The 17,775-nt window shown below is 43.5% G+C and overlaps 1 protein-coding gene across 4 annotated transcripts in view; it reads right to left on the reverse strand.

The window, feature by feature from the left end:
* Positions 1 to 17,775, reverse strand: part of RNF44 (ring finger protein 44) — a 64,296-nt gene that overhangs the window by 21,059 nt on the left and 25,462 nt on the right. For all 4 annotated transcript variants that reach the window (XR_013981140.1, XM_080988554.1, XM_080988555.1 and 1 more), the window contains exon 2: positions 364 to 545. Coding sequence is in view for 3 of the 4 variants with exons in the window: in XM_080988554.1 (XP_080844680.1) it covers positions 364 to 470 (107 nt within the window). In the remaining variant the exon portion in view is untranslated. The remainder of the gene's footprint in view (positions 1 to 363; positions 546 to 17,775) is intronic.

Raw genomic sequence — 17,775 nt, forward strand, 5'->3', positions numbered from 1 at the left:
AAGTTTGCTCAGGCAGTATCTGGATTAATTTTGTTCAGATACCTACACAAACACCTTGCATGTAAACAAGCTGTGCGTGTCAACGGGATAACACCAGATGGACAGTGCAAGGTTTTCTTCTCATTTAACTTCATATGAGAGGAAGATGGGAGCTGGCGGGTAAAGCAAATATGCTCCAGAAAATGTTGGCTTACATTAATATGGATTGCACTTTTGCTTTCAGAATTGCATAAGGAACCTTTTGGAAATTACAGGGGACCACTTTCGCTATCCGCTTACATACAGGGAGACTCTGGCTTTTCCAGCGCTTGCCCTAAGAAACCTCCAGGTGATCTGCACAGTGAAAGAGAGGAAGAGTCATACCTTCTCCTGAGGTGTGCTGGGCTGTCACAGCTTCCCCCTGAGAATCGTCGCTGGTCAAAGGGGACAGAAGGAGGCCGCCTATTCACTGCCAGTTCCCATGGTCGCATTGGGGACGTTGGCAAGGCAGGAGGGGGTGCTGGATCTCAGACTCCAAACACAACAGCACCCCGGTTCTTTGGGATCTGTGGAAAGTGGAGAAACAGCCAGTGAGCCGGAGCCTGGAGGCAAGGAGAGGCGTCAAGCAGTTTCAGTTCATGACAATAGTCTCCGGATCAGTCGTGCCAATGCTAGGAGGCTACAGCACATCGGCAAGTGGTGGGGAAAATGCTTCATGCATTCAGTCACAGACCAGGCCTCTTCCCTGATTACATCTCCTCCCACAATGCACATGAGGTGCTCTCCCCGAATGTCTACTTCCTCTGCTCAGACCCCTTCCACCAGCCTTTCCCTTCCTCTACCTGTATCTCTCCATGTATCGTATTCTACCCCTGCCTCCAGGGCAGCAGAGGGTCTCCCTTAATCCCCACCACAGCTCTGTGAAGCAGGCTAGGCTGAGACACACTGACCAAGTGAGCTTTGTGGCTGAGTGGGCATGTGGCGGATTTGCCTTTTGGCTTTGAAGCACCAAGTTCAAACACCCTCACCACTACACCACACGCGGACACGCCTCTTCCAGGGGAGAATGTTTTGTGAATCGGACGTTGACCGAGAGGCATGCAAATGTATGGCATATTTTGAGGGGGGAGGGTTAATACGGAGAAGTGTTGCTCTGCCCCCGCCCCCAATGAGCACAGGCCACTATTGCCAACCAAGTGCCAATCTATGCCTGTCTAATGGCGGAAGCAATCTCAGAAAACCAGACCGCTCGCAGCCGAGCCTGTTCCCAAAGGTGGGAAGAGGGGGCAAGACAGAGCAGAGCTCAAAGGCTCTGAGGACAGAGCGGTGTGCGCATAAAGTAGCTGTGATAAAAGACCAACCCCCCCCCATGGGAACTGCTCCTCGGCACAAGCTTTGTACTTTCCTGCCCCCATCTCATCAACGGCATCAATTTCATCACCATTAGCGGAAAGGCTGCACGTCCTATTAAGCACACAGCTGGCAAATGACCCAAACAAAGCAAGGAGATGCCCCCAACTGCAATGCTTCTGCGAACAGATGACTTTGTAACAAATCCCCGGAATTAAAACACAGCTGTGGTGCTTTTCTACAGGGTCCAGGCCTTGGCATGGGTGGACAGGGTAATACCAAGGTGTCTTGAGCACTGAGCACCATGGGCTGTGTGAGCAGCCCCAAGTCTCTTCAGAGAAAGAAATGTCTCTGGGCAGAGTTCTGTTCCCTTACAGTATCCTTGTTATTTTATTCATTCCCATGGAACACACCATGAGCAGCCAGAACCAAGCCTGTTTTGCAGAAGCCACTGGCAGGCTGGATGTGGGCAAACAAGGTGAAATACAGCCGGGACAAGGAAGCCTAGTGGTCCTGGGGCTTGATCTGGACAGGGCTGAACTCCCCTTTAAAAATCAGCTTCACTGTTTGAGAGTGCTCCAGGCCTCAGTTTTGATCCTGGATGGTCCATGTAGTGGCCCTGGCCATAAGTGATTCTGCTCCGCTTCAGCAGGTGCCAGACCTGCCCAAAGTCAAGCATACACTAGTAGTACCCATTGATATTGGATTGCTGTCACACACTTTTACGTGGGGCTGCCTTTGAAGACCACTAAAAATAATAAAATAAAACTCTACTAGCCCAGAATGCCGCCAAAGGAATTTTGAGAAGCCTCAGGATTTAGGGTCACATTACTACCAGCTGTACAGGCCAACAGCCTGGTGCAATTAAGTTCTGTGCCATCAGGTAGGGACCAACACACTCCAAAAGTATGGGGTGTGTGGAAGTCAGTTAGTCTCTCACAACTCCTTATTCCAGGTATTCCTGAAATGTAGGTGTTGCAGGACACTCACTCCTTAATTTAGGGAGCAATCTATGCTTTTATTTCTACGGCTTTGGGGATCAATTCTACCCCTAACTGGAATGACTGAGAAGGCCAAAAAACAACAACCCCAAAACACTCAATCTAGGGATAAAAGTAAACTCAAAAATGATGTTCAATGTTTTTTATACTTAATTCAGAACCTATTCTGTCCATTTTGTGGGGGAAATAACAGATGAAAAGACTGTGGGCAACATCTAAGTAAGTAGATCTGCTAGCCCAAGTATTTCCACTTGTGCCACGGAACTTCTCCCTCTCTTCTCTACACATTACCCTAAATATGTTATGGGGCTTCCACTAACCCTGTGATAGATTTGGAGAGGGCACAGGGGTGGGAGAAGTTCTGTTGCACATGTGGAAATCCTTGCACGAGCGCAGGCATAGGCAAACTCAGCCTTCCAGAGGTTTTGGGACTACAACTCCCATCATCCCTAGCTAACAGGACCAGTGGTCAGGGATGATGGGAGTTGTAGTCCCAAAGCATCTGGAGGGCCGAGTTTGCTTATGCCAGCACCAGCAGATCTATATGTTGTCGATTTTCATGTAATAGACAAATCACTCCCTTCCCTTAACAGTACCACAAATGGTAGCAGGGGTCAACAGTACCCCAAAGGCATGGGGAGGACAAAATTTGCCAGAAAACCCCCCACAGGTGACACTGACTGAACCCACACAACTGCAAACAGGCCTGAGAAGTGAGCCAGAGTGGCACAGTGGTCACAGAGTTTTGGACAAGGACTGGGGAGATCCCGGTCCGCCTCCCCTTCTTCTCAATGGGTGTCCTTAAGCCAGCCACAATCTCTCAACCTAACCTACCTCACAAGGTTGTTTGCAGAGATAAAAGGGAAGAACCATACATGCTGCCTTAAGCTCCTTGGAGAGACTGGATGCAATTAAAATAAGCATCAACAGAACACTAGGATTAGGAAGTCACACAGGGCAGCAATTTGAAAAACAGCAACAGGGTTACCCTAGTCTAAGCTTCAGGAGAAAGTCCCTTTGCCAAATACACACACATATATAGACACAAACCCAGCTACAAGGTAGGCAAGGTGAAGAAAACTGTATGCAAAGTGATTGATGTCAGACACTGGCTCCCAGCATTGTGGATGCAGTGGACTGGATTGTTTCCCTAACACTGAATGTAGCCACCATATTAACCAGGAACGCAGGTTATATTAGTCTTATCAGAAAAAAATCTAGTTTAATTCGACTCTATATCCTGGTTGCAGTCGTTCTGATCCCTTACTTCCACAGGGAACGAAAGGTAAAAAGCCTTGTCCCCCCACCCCCACAAGCCTGCCACATTCTCACAGACCTTCTCCCAGCTGAGCAACCTAGTGCCACTGCATCCCTCAGAGTCATTTCTGATCAGCATATGGAGCAAGTCGGTGCCCTCAATCTTTCAGTGCTGCTGTCAGTGCCCTCAATCTTCCAGTGTCCCCTAATCTTCGGGAATTTGAGCTCGGCAACCTCATCATCTCCTTAATGAGTACAGGCATGGCCCCAGCCAGGTCCCGAAATTCAGAGCTCCGTGCCTATACCGGGGGTCACCACACTCATTTGCTGAATATATACATACATATATATGCACACACTGAACTGTACTTTCCTTCCAGCCCTGATCACCATAGAAACCTCCACGCCCAAGGTTTACCAAGCATATGGATGTTATAAAAAACAAGCTCTTCCAATGGGTCTGCAGCCCAAAACCCCCTGCTGATCATCTCCCTATGATGCTTGCTAATCAACTTTATTTGCAAACGCACACCTAAGAGTGAGACGAAAATGAAAACATTTCTCAAGTGTTCCTGGTCATGGCTTCACATGGCCACAGTTTTTATTTGCCTAGCAAAAACAATCTTCATAGGAGGGTGAGGGACAGTGGAGGGAAGTCACAAGGGTGTTTTAATGTTTGTAACCTAGGGTGGTAGTGTAATATGAATTTTGTTTTGTGTCTATGTGTTTGTTTGTAAATAAAATTTTCTAATTAAAAGGGGGGGGGGGGAATCTTCATCATTTTCTTAACATTTCTTCACTATTAACCCCCTTTCTTAGCCAGAAAAACTCCTACTGCCTACTGCATGGATGGAGGGTGGGGGGAGACAGAAGAGAGAGCCAGCCCTGTTCAGTGATAAATACGGACAACTTGTTAAAACACCTGGTTTTATTGTTTAATAAACTAATGCTAAGTGGGTGTTGGCTGGGCTGCAACACATTGCAGGCTCCCAAAGTGCATTTGAATTTGTGTGAATTGTGTATTGGTATTTTCCCCCTGGCTCTTTTTGTTCAAAAATGTCTCCCAAACACTGTAATCCTATATTTACCTTGGCAGCGACTAAGTTTATGGTCCAACTTCTTTAACCCTGGTCTTGCAGCTTTTAGAATATGCCCACTGGTGGAAAATCTTTCCCTGTTGAGGGCATTATTCTCTCAGGGGGTCATCTGCCGTTAGTGGGTAAGGTTCAAGTGAGTGGGGCACCCTTTCCCCCTCCTTGCCAGTCACACTGAATTAGGCCAAGGGGAAAGGCACATGAGGCCACAAAAGAGCCTAGTTCGCTAGTTCCTGTTTTCAATATACCATATGGACTACCACTAGATACAAATGCTCTGGTTTTGTTTAGATGGCAAAGGGAAGCAGAAATATATTAATGTTCATTAACTTGTACCACTTGTTTTAAATTTCTGTATTTGAGTTTGTTTGTCTGTTTGTACTATATATTAATAAAAACCCTGGTGAAAAAATCTGTGGCCCTTAGGTCATAGATTCCCCACCTCACCCATCTAAATCAGTTAGCTGCAAATTGCTTTTCAGACCACAACACATGCCGTGGTAAAGCTATTTTCTTTTTTCTTCTTCTTATGGAACTCTTACCAGTGTTGATGCTAGAATCTTCCTGCTTCTTTAATGAACTGATGAATTGATTTTAAAATGAATTGACTGCGGTGTCCCTCTCTGAGACGTGTTTTGCGGAATTATTGTTTTGTGGTTATGCATGGTTTATTATTATTATTATTATTATTATTATTAATATTTAATTCTGATTGAAGTGTATTGTATTTTTATATGCTGTAACCTGTCCTGGGACCTTCTTGTGAAGGACATTTTAAGAAATATAACAAACTAATAGCAGCAGCAGCAGCAGCAGCAGCAGCAGCATAATACTGCCACTCTTCAGTCCATGATTCTGAAGGGAGCATCACAGGAAGTGTTTATAAAAGATAAATAAGGTCGTATAGGCAAGATTTACAGTGCGATGCTGTAGACTGAATAACAAACCTGTCACACACTTGAGGTTGTGTGTGGACCTCCACTTTGGCCACTATTATGGTATGTTGGCAGCAAAGTGCCTTGACCATGTTATCCAGCAGGCATTCCATGACTGAAAAGGCAATGATGCCAATCCCCAGTTTCTTTCTACATGCAAAATCTGAACTGTCTTACAAAAAGTCCAGGCTATTTGTCCATTGACTCCAGTACGGTCTACTCTAACTGGCCATGGTTTTCTAAGGTCTCCAAGCAGAGGGAGGTGTATCCCATCACTAGTTTACCTGATCATTTTAACTAGAGGTGCCAGGGACCGAACACCCAAAGGATATTCCATGCAAAGCATGAGCTCTACCACCAAACTATGGCCCCATACTCCTGGGCTCTGCTTTCTGCCTAGCTGATCAGGTGGCAAAGAGTACCTATAGCCAGCTGAGGTTGGTGTGCCAGCCATGCCCATTGCTGAGGGAAGACCTGGCCACAGAAAGAGATTATTTATTAAAATAATTTATATATACTAGTTAATGCAGTAGCATCTAAGCAGTGTGCAGCAGGAGACATCATATATCACACACTTAACTAAGTTCAGAGAAAACTCACTTAAAATGTCTGCATATTTTAATGTAAGTCTTCACATGCCTTCATTAGATCCAGGTTGGATTACTGCAACACACCCTACATGGGGCTACCTTTGAAAAGTCTCTGGAAACCCCAGCTGGTCCAGAATGCACCTGCAAGGATGTCAGTGGGTGCTCAAATAGCTCAGTTGGTTTGGGTGTGGTGCTGACAACACCAAGGTTGCAGGTTTGATCCCCATAAGGGACAGCTGCATATTCCTGCATTGCCGGAGGTTGGACCAGATGATCCTCAAGGCCCCTTCCAACACTATGATTCTATGAGCTATCCTGTTCTATGTCCATGGCATCATTTACACGGCTGCACTGCGTAGCAATATGCTTCTAGGCATAATTCAAAGTATTGGTGGTTACCTTTAAAGCTCTAAATGCTTAGGTCTTAGGAACTCCTCTTTCCATATCATTCTGCCCATTCCCTTTTCTGTGTCCCACCTAGGCTGGACACAGGGATGAGAAGAGAGGCCCTCTTTGTGGCTGCACTTAAGATTATGGAACAAACACCTTGCCCTGTGAAGCATGGGTGGCCCACTCCCTTGCTTCCCCCTCCTTAAAATAACTTCTTAATGTTGCCATTTATTAATATAAAAAGGAAAGGATGAATTTTAAAAAGCCATAATGAGGAGCAGATAACATGTAATGCAACAGAAGTACTGAAAGTAGCCTGAGCATGGCATGCAAATGGCATGAGGGTAATCCCAAGCAGTCATTTCAGAAGGACAGATGAATGTGCATTGGTGTATTTGAGAGACACAAATGTTCTGCACAGAGATGGATCTAAGCTAAGCCAATCAAACTTGGTTCCCATTAGTTCCCTTGCTGTTTTTCCTCAGTTATGTAAGACAGTTTTGCTCTGCCAGGTTTTTGTTGTGTGTGGCAGATAATACAACGGCTGTTCCCGTCTCCTTGATTTATTCTTTTTTAATATTGCTTTTATTAAACAGCAATTTCAAATGTTGTAAACTGCCGAGCAGAACGTTTGCACCAGAAGAAGAGGACATTAAATATCTAAGTTGATCCCCCCCAATCACAGGGATTTGAGAGTGCACAAGAGGAAGTATGTCCTAGTGCATAAGTACTGGCATAAAGCAAGGGTAGCCAAAGTTGTGCCACCCAGATGTTGCTGGACTAAAACTCCCAGCATCCCCAGCCAACATAGCCAATGGTCATGGATGACAGATGCACAACACTGGAGGGCACCATGTTAGCTATATATGGATTAAGACAAAGACACTGCCCCAAAATAACAACAAAAATAATAATCACAAGAATAATTCTGCTTCCTTTATTTTACATCTGTAAAAAGTGGCATGGCATAAACCTCCTATGTGTTACAGAGCACTTGGTTTATAGATTTAAAAAAGCAATCTGCACATATTATAAGGAAAAGACAGCCCCCACCTCTCTCAAATAACGAGGATCATCTGCATCTTGTTCAAAAATATCATGCCAACAGTCTTTAGCATAGCATCCTTATATATTAATCATACATACATCCCACTAATTATGCAAGGCTATGTGAGCATCACCATCTGCCCCAACAACAATGCCCACATGAGAAGCATGATTCACCCCCAGAGGCTCACACCACAGGGGACAGAGCCACACACAGATCTCACTCAAGAAAGATTTTCAAAGCCTTCTTCAAGGGATAGCAACAGAAATCACCATCACACTCTCTGGAAAAAGAGGTAGTCAACAATTGCCTACCAGTTGTTGTTGGACTGCAGCTCTCACCAGTTCCAACCAACATGGTTGTGTCAAGGATGATGGGAGCTGGAATCCAACAACATATGGAGGGTAAGCATATTGGCCAACCCAGCAGTCAGGAGGATGGCAAGTCTCTAGAAGAACACATGTTCCTTAGAATAAGCTGAAGGTGCTACTGCCCATCTAGCTTCAGAAAGAAGGACCTCTCCTTGACATTTGTTGAAGGAAAAAACAGGAATGCAGGAGACAGTTGGCTCAGCAGAGACACCCACTTCAACCCATCCGGCAAGCAAATAGCTCCTTAAACCCTCCTTCTGGATATCTCTTGTACACAATAATATAGCTTCCTGGATCATGCATGATTAGTTTTGAAGGTTTCTGGCACCACAGGTCCTCTACCCACTGTAGTTAGACTGCTGCTGAAATCAGTCACAACATGCCAAGCAACACCCTTCCACAAGCAAATGGGGTTATTACTGTGTAGGAAGCATGGTGTATAAATTCAGAAAAATAAATATATGACATTTCACCAGAGAACAGGGGCTGGGAACCTTTTTTCAGACATAAGGTTGTATTCCTTTGTTTATGACCTTCTGGGGCCCCCGAATGTTTGTGGCGTGGGAAACAAAGGCAAAAGCAAGCAGAGCAATGGAGGCAGCTATTAACTTTTGTGCACATCCAGCCACGCAAAAGTCTACACCACACCTCTTCATCTTCCGTCCAGGCAAGCAAGTGGCCTCATCACAGCTGCTCAGGAACACATTCCGGCCAGGCAAAAGCCCTCAAGGAGAGGGTGAGGCCTTGGGAGAGTCTCAAGGGCCAAAGAGAAAGGCTTGGAGGCTGCACCTGCCCCCCCCCCCAGCCTGAGGCTCCCCACCTCTACCACAAACACATCCATGAATTTCCACCTCTCTCTCCCATTTCTCCCACATATGAACATCCATGTCCATTGCTCACTACCTTCTGCAGGATATGAAGATTTCCCTAAAGGAGCTCCCCTCATAACACTACTGGTCTCTCAAAGCTAAGTTATATTGCAGCCCCCACTACAACACACACAGAGAGAAATGGCAACCAGGGCAGGCATTCTTTTACACACACTTCTGAAGAAGTGTGCATGCACACGAAAGCTCATACCAATAACTCTTAGTTGGTCTCTAAGGTGCTACTGGAAGGATGTTATTTATTTATTTTATTTATTTTGTTTTGTTTCGACACACACACATATACACACACCTACCACTGACTCAGGTGCCCCAACTTCATAAAACTATGGATCTGTTATTCTATTACTGATCAATTAGACCTCAATCTTACCTCTGTTGGTTAAGAACATAAGACGATCCCTTTTGGATGAGGTCAAACACCCATCTAGTCCAACATTCTGTTCTCCCAGTGGCCAACCAGATGTCTATGGAAGTCCTCAAGCAGAGACTGTGCAACAGTGCTCTCCCCACCGGCAACTAGTATTCAGAGGAAGGTGCTCTTCTATAATTATTCTGCTGCTGGCAACTGGGGACAGGTTCTCTAACAGGCAGCAGAAAGCTTGGAATGCCCCTCTTAACGCCCACCTCTTGTGGATCATTTTTTTCATCCCCCTAATGCTTAGGACAGCTATCTCATACCAACTGCTATGTCTGCACAGCATTACAAAAACAGGACACTACTCAAGTGTTGCAGCAAGCTCAGGCCAACATCTCATACATGCCAGTGGAAAAACAAAGGTACCAACCTTTTCAGTACCTGCCTGGAACAGATTACAGTATTATAGCTGAGAGTTTGTGATGTTAAAGGTCCCACATGAATACTCGATAACAACGCACTAAACTCAAGGAGGCCAATGCAGTTATAATAGATTTGGGGAAAGTGATTTGAAATGACCACTTGTCTGAAAGACAGAGGTTATAAAAGCTTGCCCAGTTATCCAACCTAGACCTTCTGGTTCAGTTGGAACACACAAGCAAGACAAGCAGCATATGGAGATGATGGCCTGTCTTGCTGATCAGCGTTGTCCTAGCCATCTGTCTGCAGCCACCTGTTGTCTTCTTGACTTATTGAGTAAGAACATGCTTTGGGGGGGGGGGGACATCGTACACAGATCTGTGCTGCCTCTAGGACAGCAGTCAACAACCACAGGCCTGAACAATCAGAGAAAGAAATATTTATTTGTTAAAAACAAACAAACCCTGAGATCACAATCCTGCTCTTAACAAGGGAGCTGCAAAGTGAAGAGAACTGCACATAAATGCCCTTGCAACACCACAATACAGTTAGTCGTCACACTGCACTGTCAAAAGCGCAGAGCTAGGAAGTGCAGCAGCTGAAACATACATGGCCATGTGCAGCTCACAAACGGTTGTAGAAAGAGCATGGGAGCAGCAACAGCAGCAGTTACGTGTCCTATTCATCCTTCCAGGGCAAATTCCATATTACCTTGAAAACTTGAGCACCAACTTAAAGTTTTCATACAACCCTCCAAATTTTCCGGCTTTGGATCCAATCAATCACGGTACCTTTCCAGACCAGCTTTTTGGAATGGAAACTGAGGCACATGTTGGCCATGTTCAGATAATAAGCCAAGAGATAATTGCGCCTTTTGCCAACGCATACACTTTGCCACATGAGCAAACCAAGTGGAAGTCTTCAATCAACCATGCTTTCTTCTTTCCTCCAAATTGGGAAATGATGGTTGTTCACTAAGAAATAAGCCAGGATATTAAAACATGGCTTGAAGGTGCCTTAATATCTTGGCTTCTTCTGAAGCTGGCAACCAGTTTACCAGTCTGGGTAACTGAGTGGAATTCAACATAGTGCTAAGTGGGGTATACACAAGGGGAATGAAGTCCACTCACACAGTGGGATTCTTCCCCCTTCTCTTCCTTCCTGTGATCCCTAAACCTGTTATGGTGGTTTCCCTGGTCTTTGAGATCTGATTTTTTTGGGGGGGGGGGGGGAGAGACCCATTGCTTAGTAGAATGTCACTCTTTGTTTAAATAGAGGTTTCCTGGTTTACCTGTAGAGTGTTTATGCTTGAGCAAAATACCTTTTCATACCTCAGTCTAATAATGCCAGTGACCAATTATTGTCTAAAAGTAGTCAGAATTACACTTCTTTTGAAGCAACCACACTACTACCTTGTTTCTAGATGCAATTCAAGGCACTGGTTTTGCCTCCAAAGCCCCAAATGGTTTGGGTCCTGGTTACCACAGGACTTCTTACTTTTGCCTTCCCAAAATTTGGGATCACCCAATGGGTCAGATACACGAATACTAGTTTGTATGGAAACAAGGTCTTTTTCTGCACTCTCCATCACAATGTCCACGCCTCCCTCTCTGACAATGTCCATGCAGTTCTACTTTGTTATGCCTTTAATACTTCTTTGTCTTCCTCTTAATAAAAATTAATTTCAAGGTGACTTACAAATTAGAAATCCATTCAACACCCAACCTTGTTCTTGCTGCACTGCGTTTCTTTTAGTTTTTTATCATTCCTGGTTTCTTTTCAATCGGCATTTTAATAGTTTTATCAGTTGGTTTTATTCATTTAAGTAAAATTTACAGAATGCTTCATCAAAGAAAAATATCCAAGCGGTTTACATAAAATAACATTAAATGTTTATTTTAAAATGCAGGTAAAAGTCACAGAATAGTGTTTTTTTTTTAAAAAGCATGCATAATAAAGTTACATGTCTGGGCAGGCTTACTGAAACAAAGAAATTTTTTGGCAGTCTACTAAAATACAACAGTGAGGGCATATCTATATTCAATATATCTTTGTACATTGTATTTGTATACAATATATGTAATGTATTTGCAGAGAAAATACTTAAATGTATATTGGTACACCACTTTGGGAACACAAGTTGTAAAGGACTCTTCACAATTATTTAAATAAATTAAACAAAAATGCCTCATGTCCACTCCTGGCTTGTGCTGGACAATCCTATACATATGAGACTACCCTGTACCAAGTCAGACCTTTGGTCCATCAATTTCAGTATGGTCCACACCACGGATGAGGAACCTCAGGCCTGGGGGGGGGGGGGGGAGGAAAATGCAGTACCTGGTCTGGGCCACATGCCTCACAGAACCTACTTTGTACCCTGCGTGTTTCTGCTTGGTTGAAGTCCTGGAATTTTGATGATGACACTTGCTTGACTAGATGGGAGACAGGGAGGGAGTGTGAATGTGTTCAGAAGCTAGCCTACTGTACAAAGGTGCATTTGGCACCTTCATCATACAGCTTCCTGCAAATGCTGAAGATGAACCCTTTTTACTCTGACTTTTCACACTTCAGGTGTGCATTTCTAGGGCCCACCTTATTTATGGTTTAAAAATATTTTTTAATATTGTGTTTTAATGCTGTGAACTGCCCTGGGACCTTAGGCTGAAGGGCAGGTAATTAATAATAATAAGAAGAAGAAGAAGAAGTTATTATTTAATAATAATAATAATTTACATCCAATACTCTGCCCAGTTTTGTCTCTAGCTCCATCCAACACTGGAATGTGGCCCTTAGAAGACTGTGCATTCCTTGGACTAAAAGGTTTAACAGTCTTCCAATGTTTCATGCAGAGTTATCTACCTTCTGCATGGGAAGCAGGTGTTGTACCACTGAGCTCCAACCCTTCTCCCATCTATTCAGCACCAAGTCCACCCGAGTTACATTGGACTTACTCCCAAATAAGTGCTATAGGACAGGGGTCAGCAACCTTTTTCAGCCGTGGACCGGTCCACCGTCCCTCAGACCATGTGGTGGGCCGGACTATATTTTGAAAAAATAAAATAAAAATGAACAAATTCCTATGCCCCACAAACAACCCAGAAACGCATTTCAAATAAAAGGACATATTCTACTCATGTAAAAACATGCTGATTCCCGGACAATTTGCGTCTCCCTACTATGGTCAATGAGGCTCGTGGCAACAGGGAAATGAATTCTTTCCCCTCTGTGCAGGGTTCAAAATTAGCAGGGAGCCAGGTACATTTTGCGCCTGACTGATTACTGAAATGTATGTGCTTTGAAGCCTCAAAGTATATGTTAAGGATAGACAATATGTTAAGGAGTTTAACAATAAAGAGTAGAGTGTTTTTAAAACAGAAGTATGGTACCAATATTTTTATTGTAAATACCAAATTAAACATGTATTAACAATTTCTGCTAAAAATGTGATATTAACAATGTGCCACTTATGTGTATTGCGTATTTACTCAAGCTTATCAAAACAATAAATAAAAAGTGTTGCTGACACACACCCCTAGTGGTGACTAGACATTCTGTTTTGGCACCCACAACCCAGGTCCCAGGAGTCATTCTAGATTTTCTATCCCAATTTCTAACACCGCCTCTGTGTCTTCAGCCCCAACAATGCCAATCTGTGGTATGAAGTGCTGTACTGTAAAGTGAAATATCCCAGTAGGGTCTGCGACATTCAATTCTAATAGCTGGTTAACTCCGCTTGATAGTTATTTTCCTCTTCTGAGCTCAGACACACCCACAACTGAGTCATTTCACAGAATTCAGAGATGGTCTTAGACATTTTTGCATTTTGTGGGGTGGATGGTGGGGGAGAAAATGGCCTGAAAATGCTCTTTTGCTGATTGAAACAACTGTTCCCACAATCCTCTAAGTGCAAAAGCCATAGTAGAAAGCAAAGACCAACTTGCTTGGCCCAGTACATCTGAGGTAGGATTGATCATCACATTATTTCAGGACTAACATGAACACCAAAAGTGGTGCAGAATGGATCTCTTTGTTAACTGCCCTGTCTATTATTTGCCTTTGCTTGTAACTGTTTGCACCTTTTATTCCTCATTCCAGTTTTTCCAGATTCAATCACTATTTCTCACTCTGTCTTAAATTACAGGCTTGGACATCTAGAACGGAAAGCAATTTTTACAGACGAGAAACTTCTGCTTTTGCTTGGGAGAAGCCAGTTGAAACCATTCAAAATTTAAAAGGAGGCCCTTTGAAAATGCATCTGATGTGCTTCATGCATCTCTCTTGAAAGTGAAACATATCACACACACCCTGCATTTTCTGCCTTACACTTCTGAGGATTCCTGTTCCACTTGCTTCAGTGGTGCAATACAATAACCTGGGGTCAGCTCTACGGTGCTGTGTGTGCTTTCCAGAAAACTTTGAATTGGGAAATTAGGATAATTTACTCAGGGTAGTTTTCAGTTTGTGTTCTAAGGTAACATGCTTATTATACCCGCATTTAGCAAATTGGAATTGCCATGCTTGTCTAACATCTATTTGCAACTCACATCCATTTATGCTTATGAATGAACTTATGAAATGGAAAATTTTCTGCAAAAATACAGTGGTACCTCGGGTTACATACGCTTCAGGTTACATACGCTTCAGGTTACAGACTCCGCTAACCCAGAAATAGTACCTCGGGTTAAGAACTTTGCTTCAGGATGAGAACAGAAATTGTGCTCTGGCGGCACAGTGGCAGCAGGAGGCCCCATTAGCTAAAGTGGTGCTTCAGGTTAAGAACGGACCACTGGAACGAATTAAGTACTTAAACCAAGGTACCACTGTATTAAGCACTGGGAAATGTTCTAGAACGTTTTTACACCATATCACTGGCTCTACAAATTGCATTTACAGCCTCAACATATCGGTTTGCACACATCCAAACACACGTTTGTCTTCCATGTTATCAAAATATTCATTTCTTCCATGTTCATATTTGATTCCATGTGCAAAGGCGGGGTTGCACGTACAGCAATCTTATAAATAAGTCAACAATGGTTATTTGTCCACAACTATTTTTATACTCTGAGTGTCCAGACAGCATTTGCAATCTATCAACATCCTGAAACAAAAAACAACCAATTATCTTTGATTTTGCAAAAACCTTCCTATCTAAGAGGCTCTTACTTGCCATAGGCAAGCAAGCAAGTGGCTATTTGACAGCTTAGTTTATATCGGTCGCTATCCAAACAGGCTATTGTGGCTCAGAAAAAAAGTTTAAACACCCATTTTAACAAAAATACTATTATCAACCCATGATGAAACTGCTGCCTGCATTTTTGCTTGAATGACATGAAGACTTCGTTTAATGGAAATCAAGAACTAAAATTCTAGAGCCTGGAAAGCCAAATTTTCCTGACTTCAAAACAAATAGAATCAATTGTCCAAATAATACATTCCACACAAATGTTATTGGATTATCCAGTTTAATACATCAAACGGCAACTCCATTTAGTATCAGAGGAAAGGGTAACAGGATGAGACATTGTCATACTCAACCCTAACTGCAAATAGCACAACAGAGAAATAACAGAAACTTCCTTCCAGTTCTAATGTACAGGTGAGGAGACAGCAGGAGAAAAGGCTATTTATGACAGGGATTCTTAGAGAACTCTGTAGGGTGGAAAAGTTGCCCACCATGACATGCCACTTTTATTTCCACCAAAAAGCTGTCCATCAAGTGCATCTCCCAGACACACTCAAAGTCTTTTAACAAATATCAGTCTTCACCTTTATAAACATCTCTCAGTACTCACAAGGAATAGGTAAAGGACTCCTGGACAGTTAAGTCCACTCGAATTTGACTATGGGGCGCAGCGCTCACCTCTGCTTTTCAGGCCGAGGGAGCCGGTGTTTATCCACAGACAGCTTTGACTAAACCACTTATGGGTGACGAGTGCCAGAGTGCACAGAAACACCATTTACCTTCCTGCTGCAGCAGTACCTATTTATCTACTTGCACTGGTATGTTTTCGAACTGCTAGGCTAGCAGGAGCTGGGACAAAGCAACGGGAACTCACCCTGTCATGCAGATTTGAACTGCTAACCTTACGATCAGCAAGTCCAGAAGGCTCAGTGCTTTAGACCACAGCGCCACATGCGTCCGTAAACGCAAGGAATAAAACTGTTTCAATGCTGGGGAAAATCTGCCACACCTCTAGCAAAAAAAAAACAACAACCCAAGAAAAAGACGTAGTGAGGCCCTGCAGTCTCATGGCAGCAGATAACCAGTGTTTTTCTATTTGCTGCAAGTGAGGGTTGACAACAGGAATTCCATAGACATTGCTGCCTGTAGCTGCTTTGGGGATTGGAATCCACTACCAGCATAAGGAGGCTTCTTTCAATGACACACTGAGCAGCAAGGGTGTGAAGAGTGGCAATGAGACACACCAACAGAGGTTGCTGTTCAGCTTTTTGTCCCTTTGCTGTGAGGAGGGGCAGAAAAGGGGGCAAAAATGGCAATTCTGGTATTGCCCCCCCCAAAGGCACATCTAGAGTTTAAGGTCACTCTTGTCTACCATATCCAGTGGTCCCTCTGTGCCTTACTCATGGAGAATCCCATTGGCTGGAGACTGATCAACAGAACCAGAAGCAAGGAGGCAGCACTTTTATCACCACAACCCCCCACTCTTCTGCTTCTCCCAATAGGAAATCAGAAGCCATCTTTAATGATTCTCTGCCGCCTAACAATCTGCCAATTCATCTAAACATTCCTTGGCTGGCCATTGCCATAAAAGCTTCCCAGTATTTCAAATGGAGTTAACTGACATAATAAGAACAAGATTTGCACTGATCAGCATTGTCCACAAAAGCATGGTCAACACTAAGTCAACTAGTGAGATTCTTCACAATAATGTCATGGGGCAACTATATACAATATTGAGTGAAGCACAGAAACTTCAGGAGGCTTCCTGAGTTGGAAGCGAGATGACTAAGGATTCTGCCTCACTTTGTCTACACTTCCAAAGGGACCAAGTTAACTTAAATACTTCTCTTCTAACACATTAATTGTGCATTTTCTCCACCACGTTACTACTCATCTAGCAATGATGTTCTCTGGCTCCATACAACCAGTTCCCTTCACTGTAACCTCTCTGAATGTAGCACATTCCTCACATGCTTTTATATCACCAATAGTGAACACTTATAATATCCCTATGCCTAAGGGTATTCATGCCCAGAACAGAGAATCTGCTTTGTATGATATGTCGTTTAAAAAAATGTTACTGGACCTCATGATTGCAGACACACTTCTAGATATGCCAATAAATTTTCAACAGATGTTAATAACAACTTATCAAAGGAATTCAGCCGCTCTATTCCTTGCACAATTCAATGCCTCCCTGGCACATGTCACTTGTGCTTCACCAGCCTACATCTTACTCCTAAACAAAACAAAAATCCAAAGTAGCAAAAAAAAAAAGGGGGGCATTTAAAATAGTTATTATGTAAGTTGATGCATGCAAAATCCTGTACATTTATATCATATCTTCTAACAAACAGGTTTGAGATGGGCAGAATTTGGGCCTCCTTAGTTTGGCTCCCCCTCCAAAAAAAAATCCAAGTCCTAACTTTGGCTTCTCAGCTCTCTCTCTCCTTCCGTCTCACATCACAATGCAAACAGATTATTCCATGATGAACCAAGGCTCTTCGCTTCTGCCACCTGCAGAAACCTCCCACTTTAATCTGGTCTACTTCCAAAAGTTAGCCAAAAATGTCTTTGCTTCCTGAGTATGTTTTCTATGCCCACTTCTGCTTTCAACACACTCCTTTTCTTTGTAGAACAGATGGAGGTGGAAAGAGCTACGGTGGTTATAGTGTATTGACCAGGGTCTAGGAGAGCTGGTCTCGAATTCCCACTTATCAGTGAAGCTCATGGGCGACCTTGGGCCAGACATTTTCTCTCCGCATAACCTACTTCACAGGGTGGTTGAGAGGATATCATGAGGAGGCAGAGACCCACCAGGAGCTCCTTGCAAGCAAAGCAAAGAACTGTGATAACAACAAATACAATTCTCTCTTGGGGAACAGCATGAAATGTCATTCACGGGCA

This window comes from Podarcis pityusensis (assembly GCF_964106645.2).
Source record: "Podarcis pityusensis genome assembly, chromosome: 2".
NCBI classification, from domain to species: domain Eukaryota; kingdom Metazoa; phylum Chordata; class Lepidosauria; order Squamata; family Lacertidae; genus Podarcis; species Podarcis pityusensis.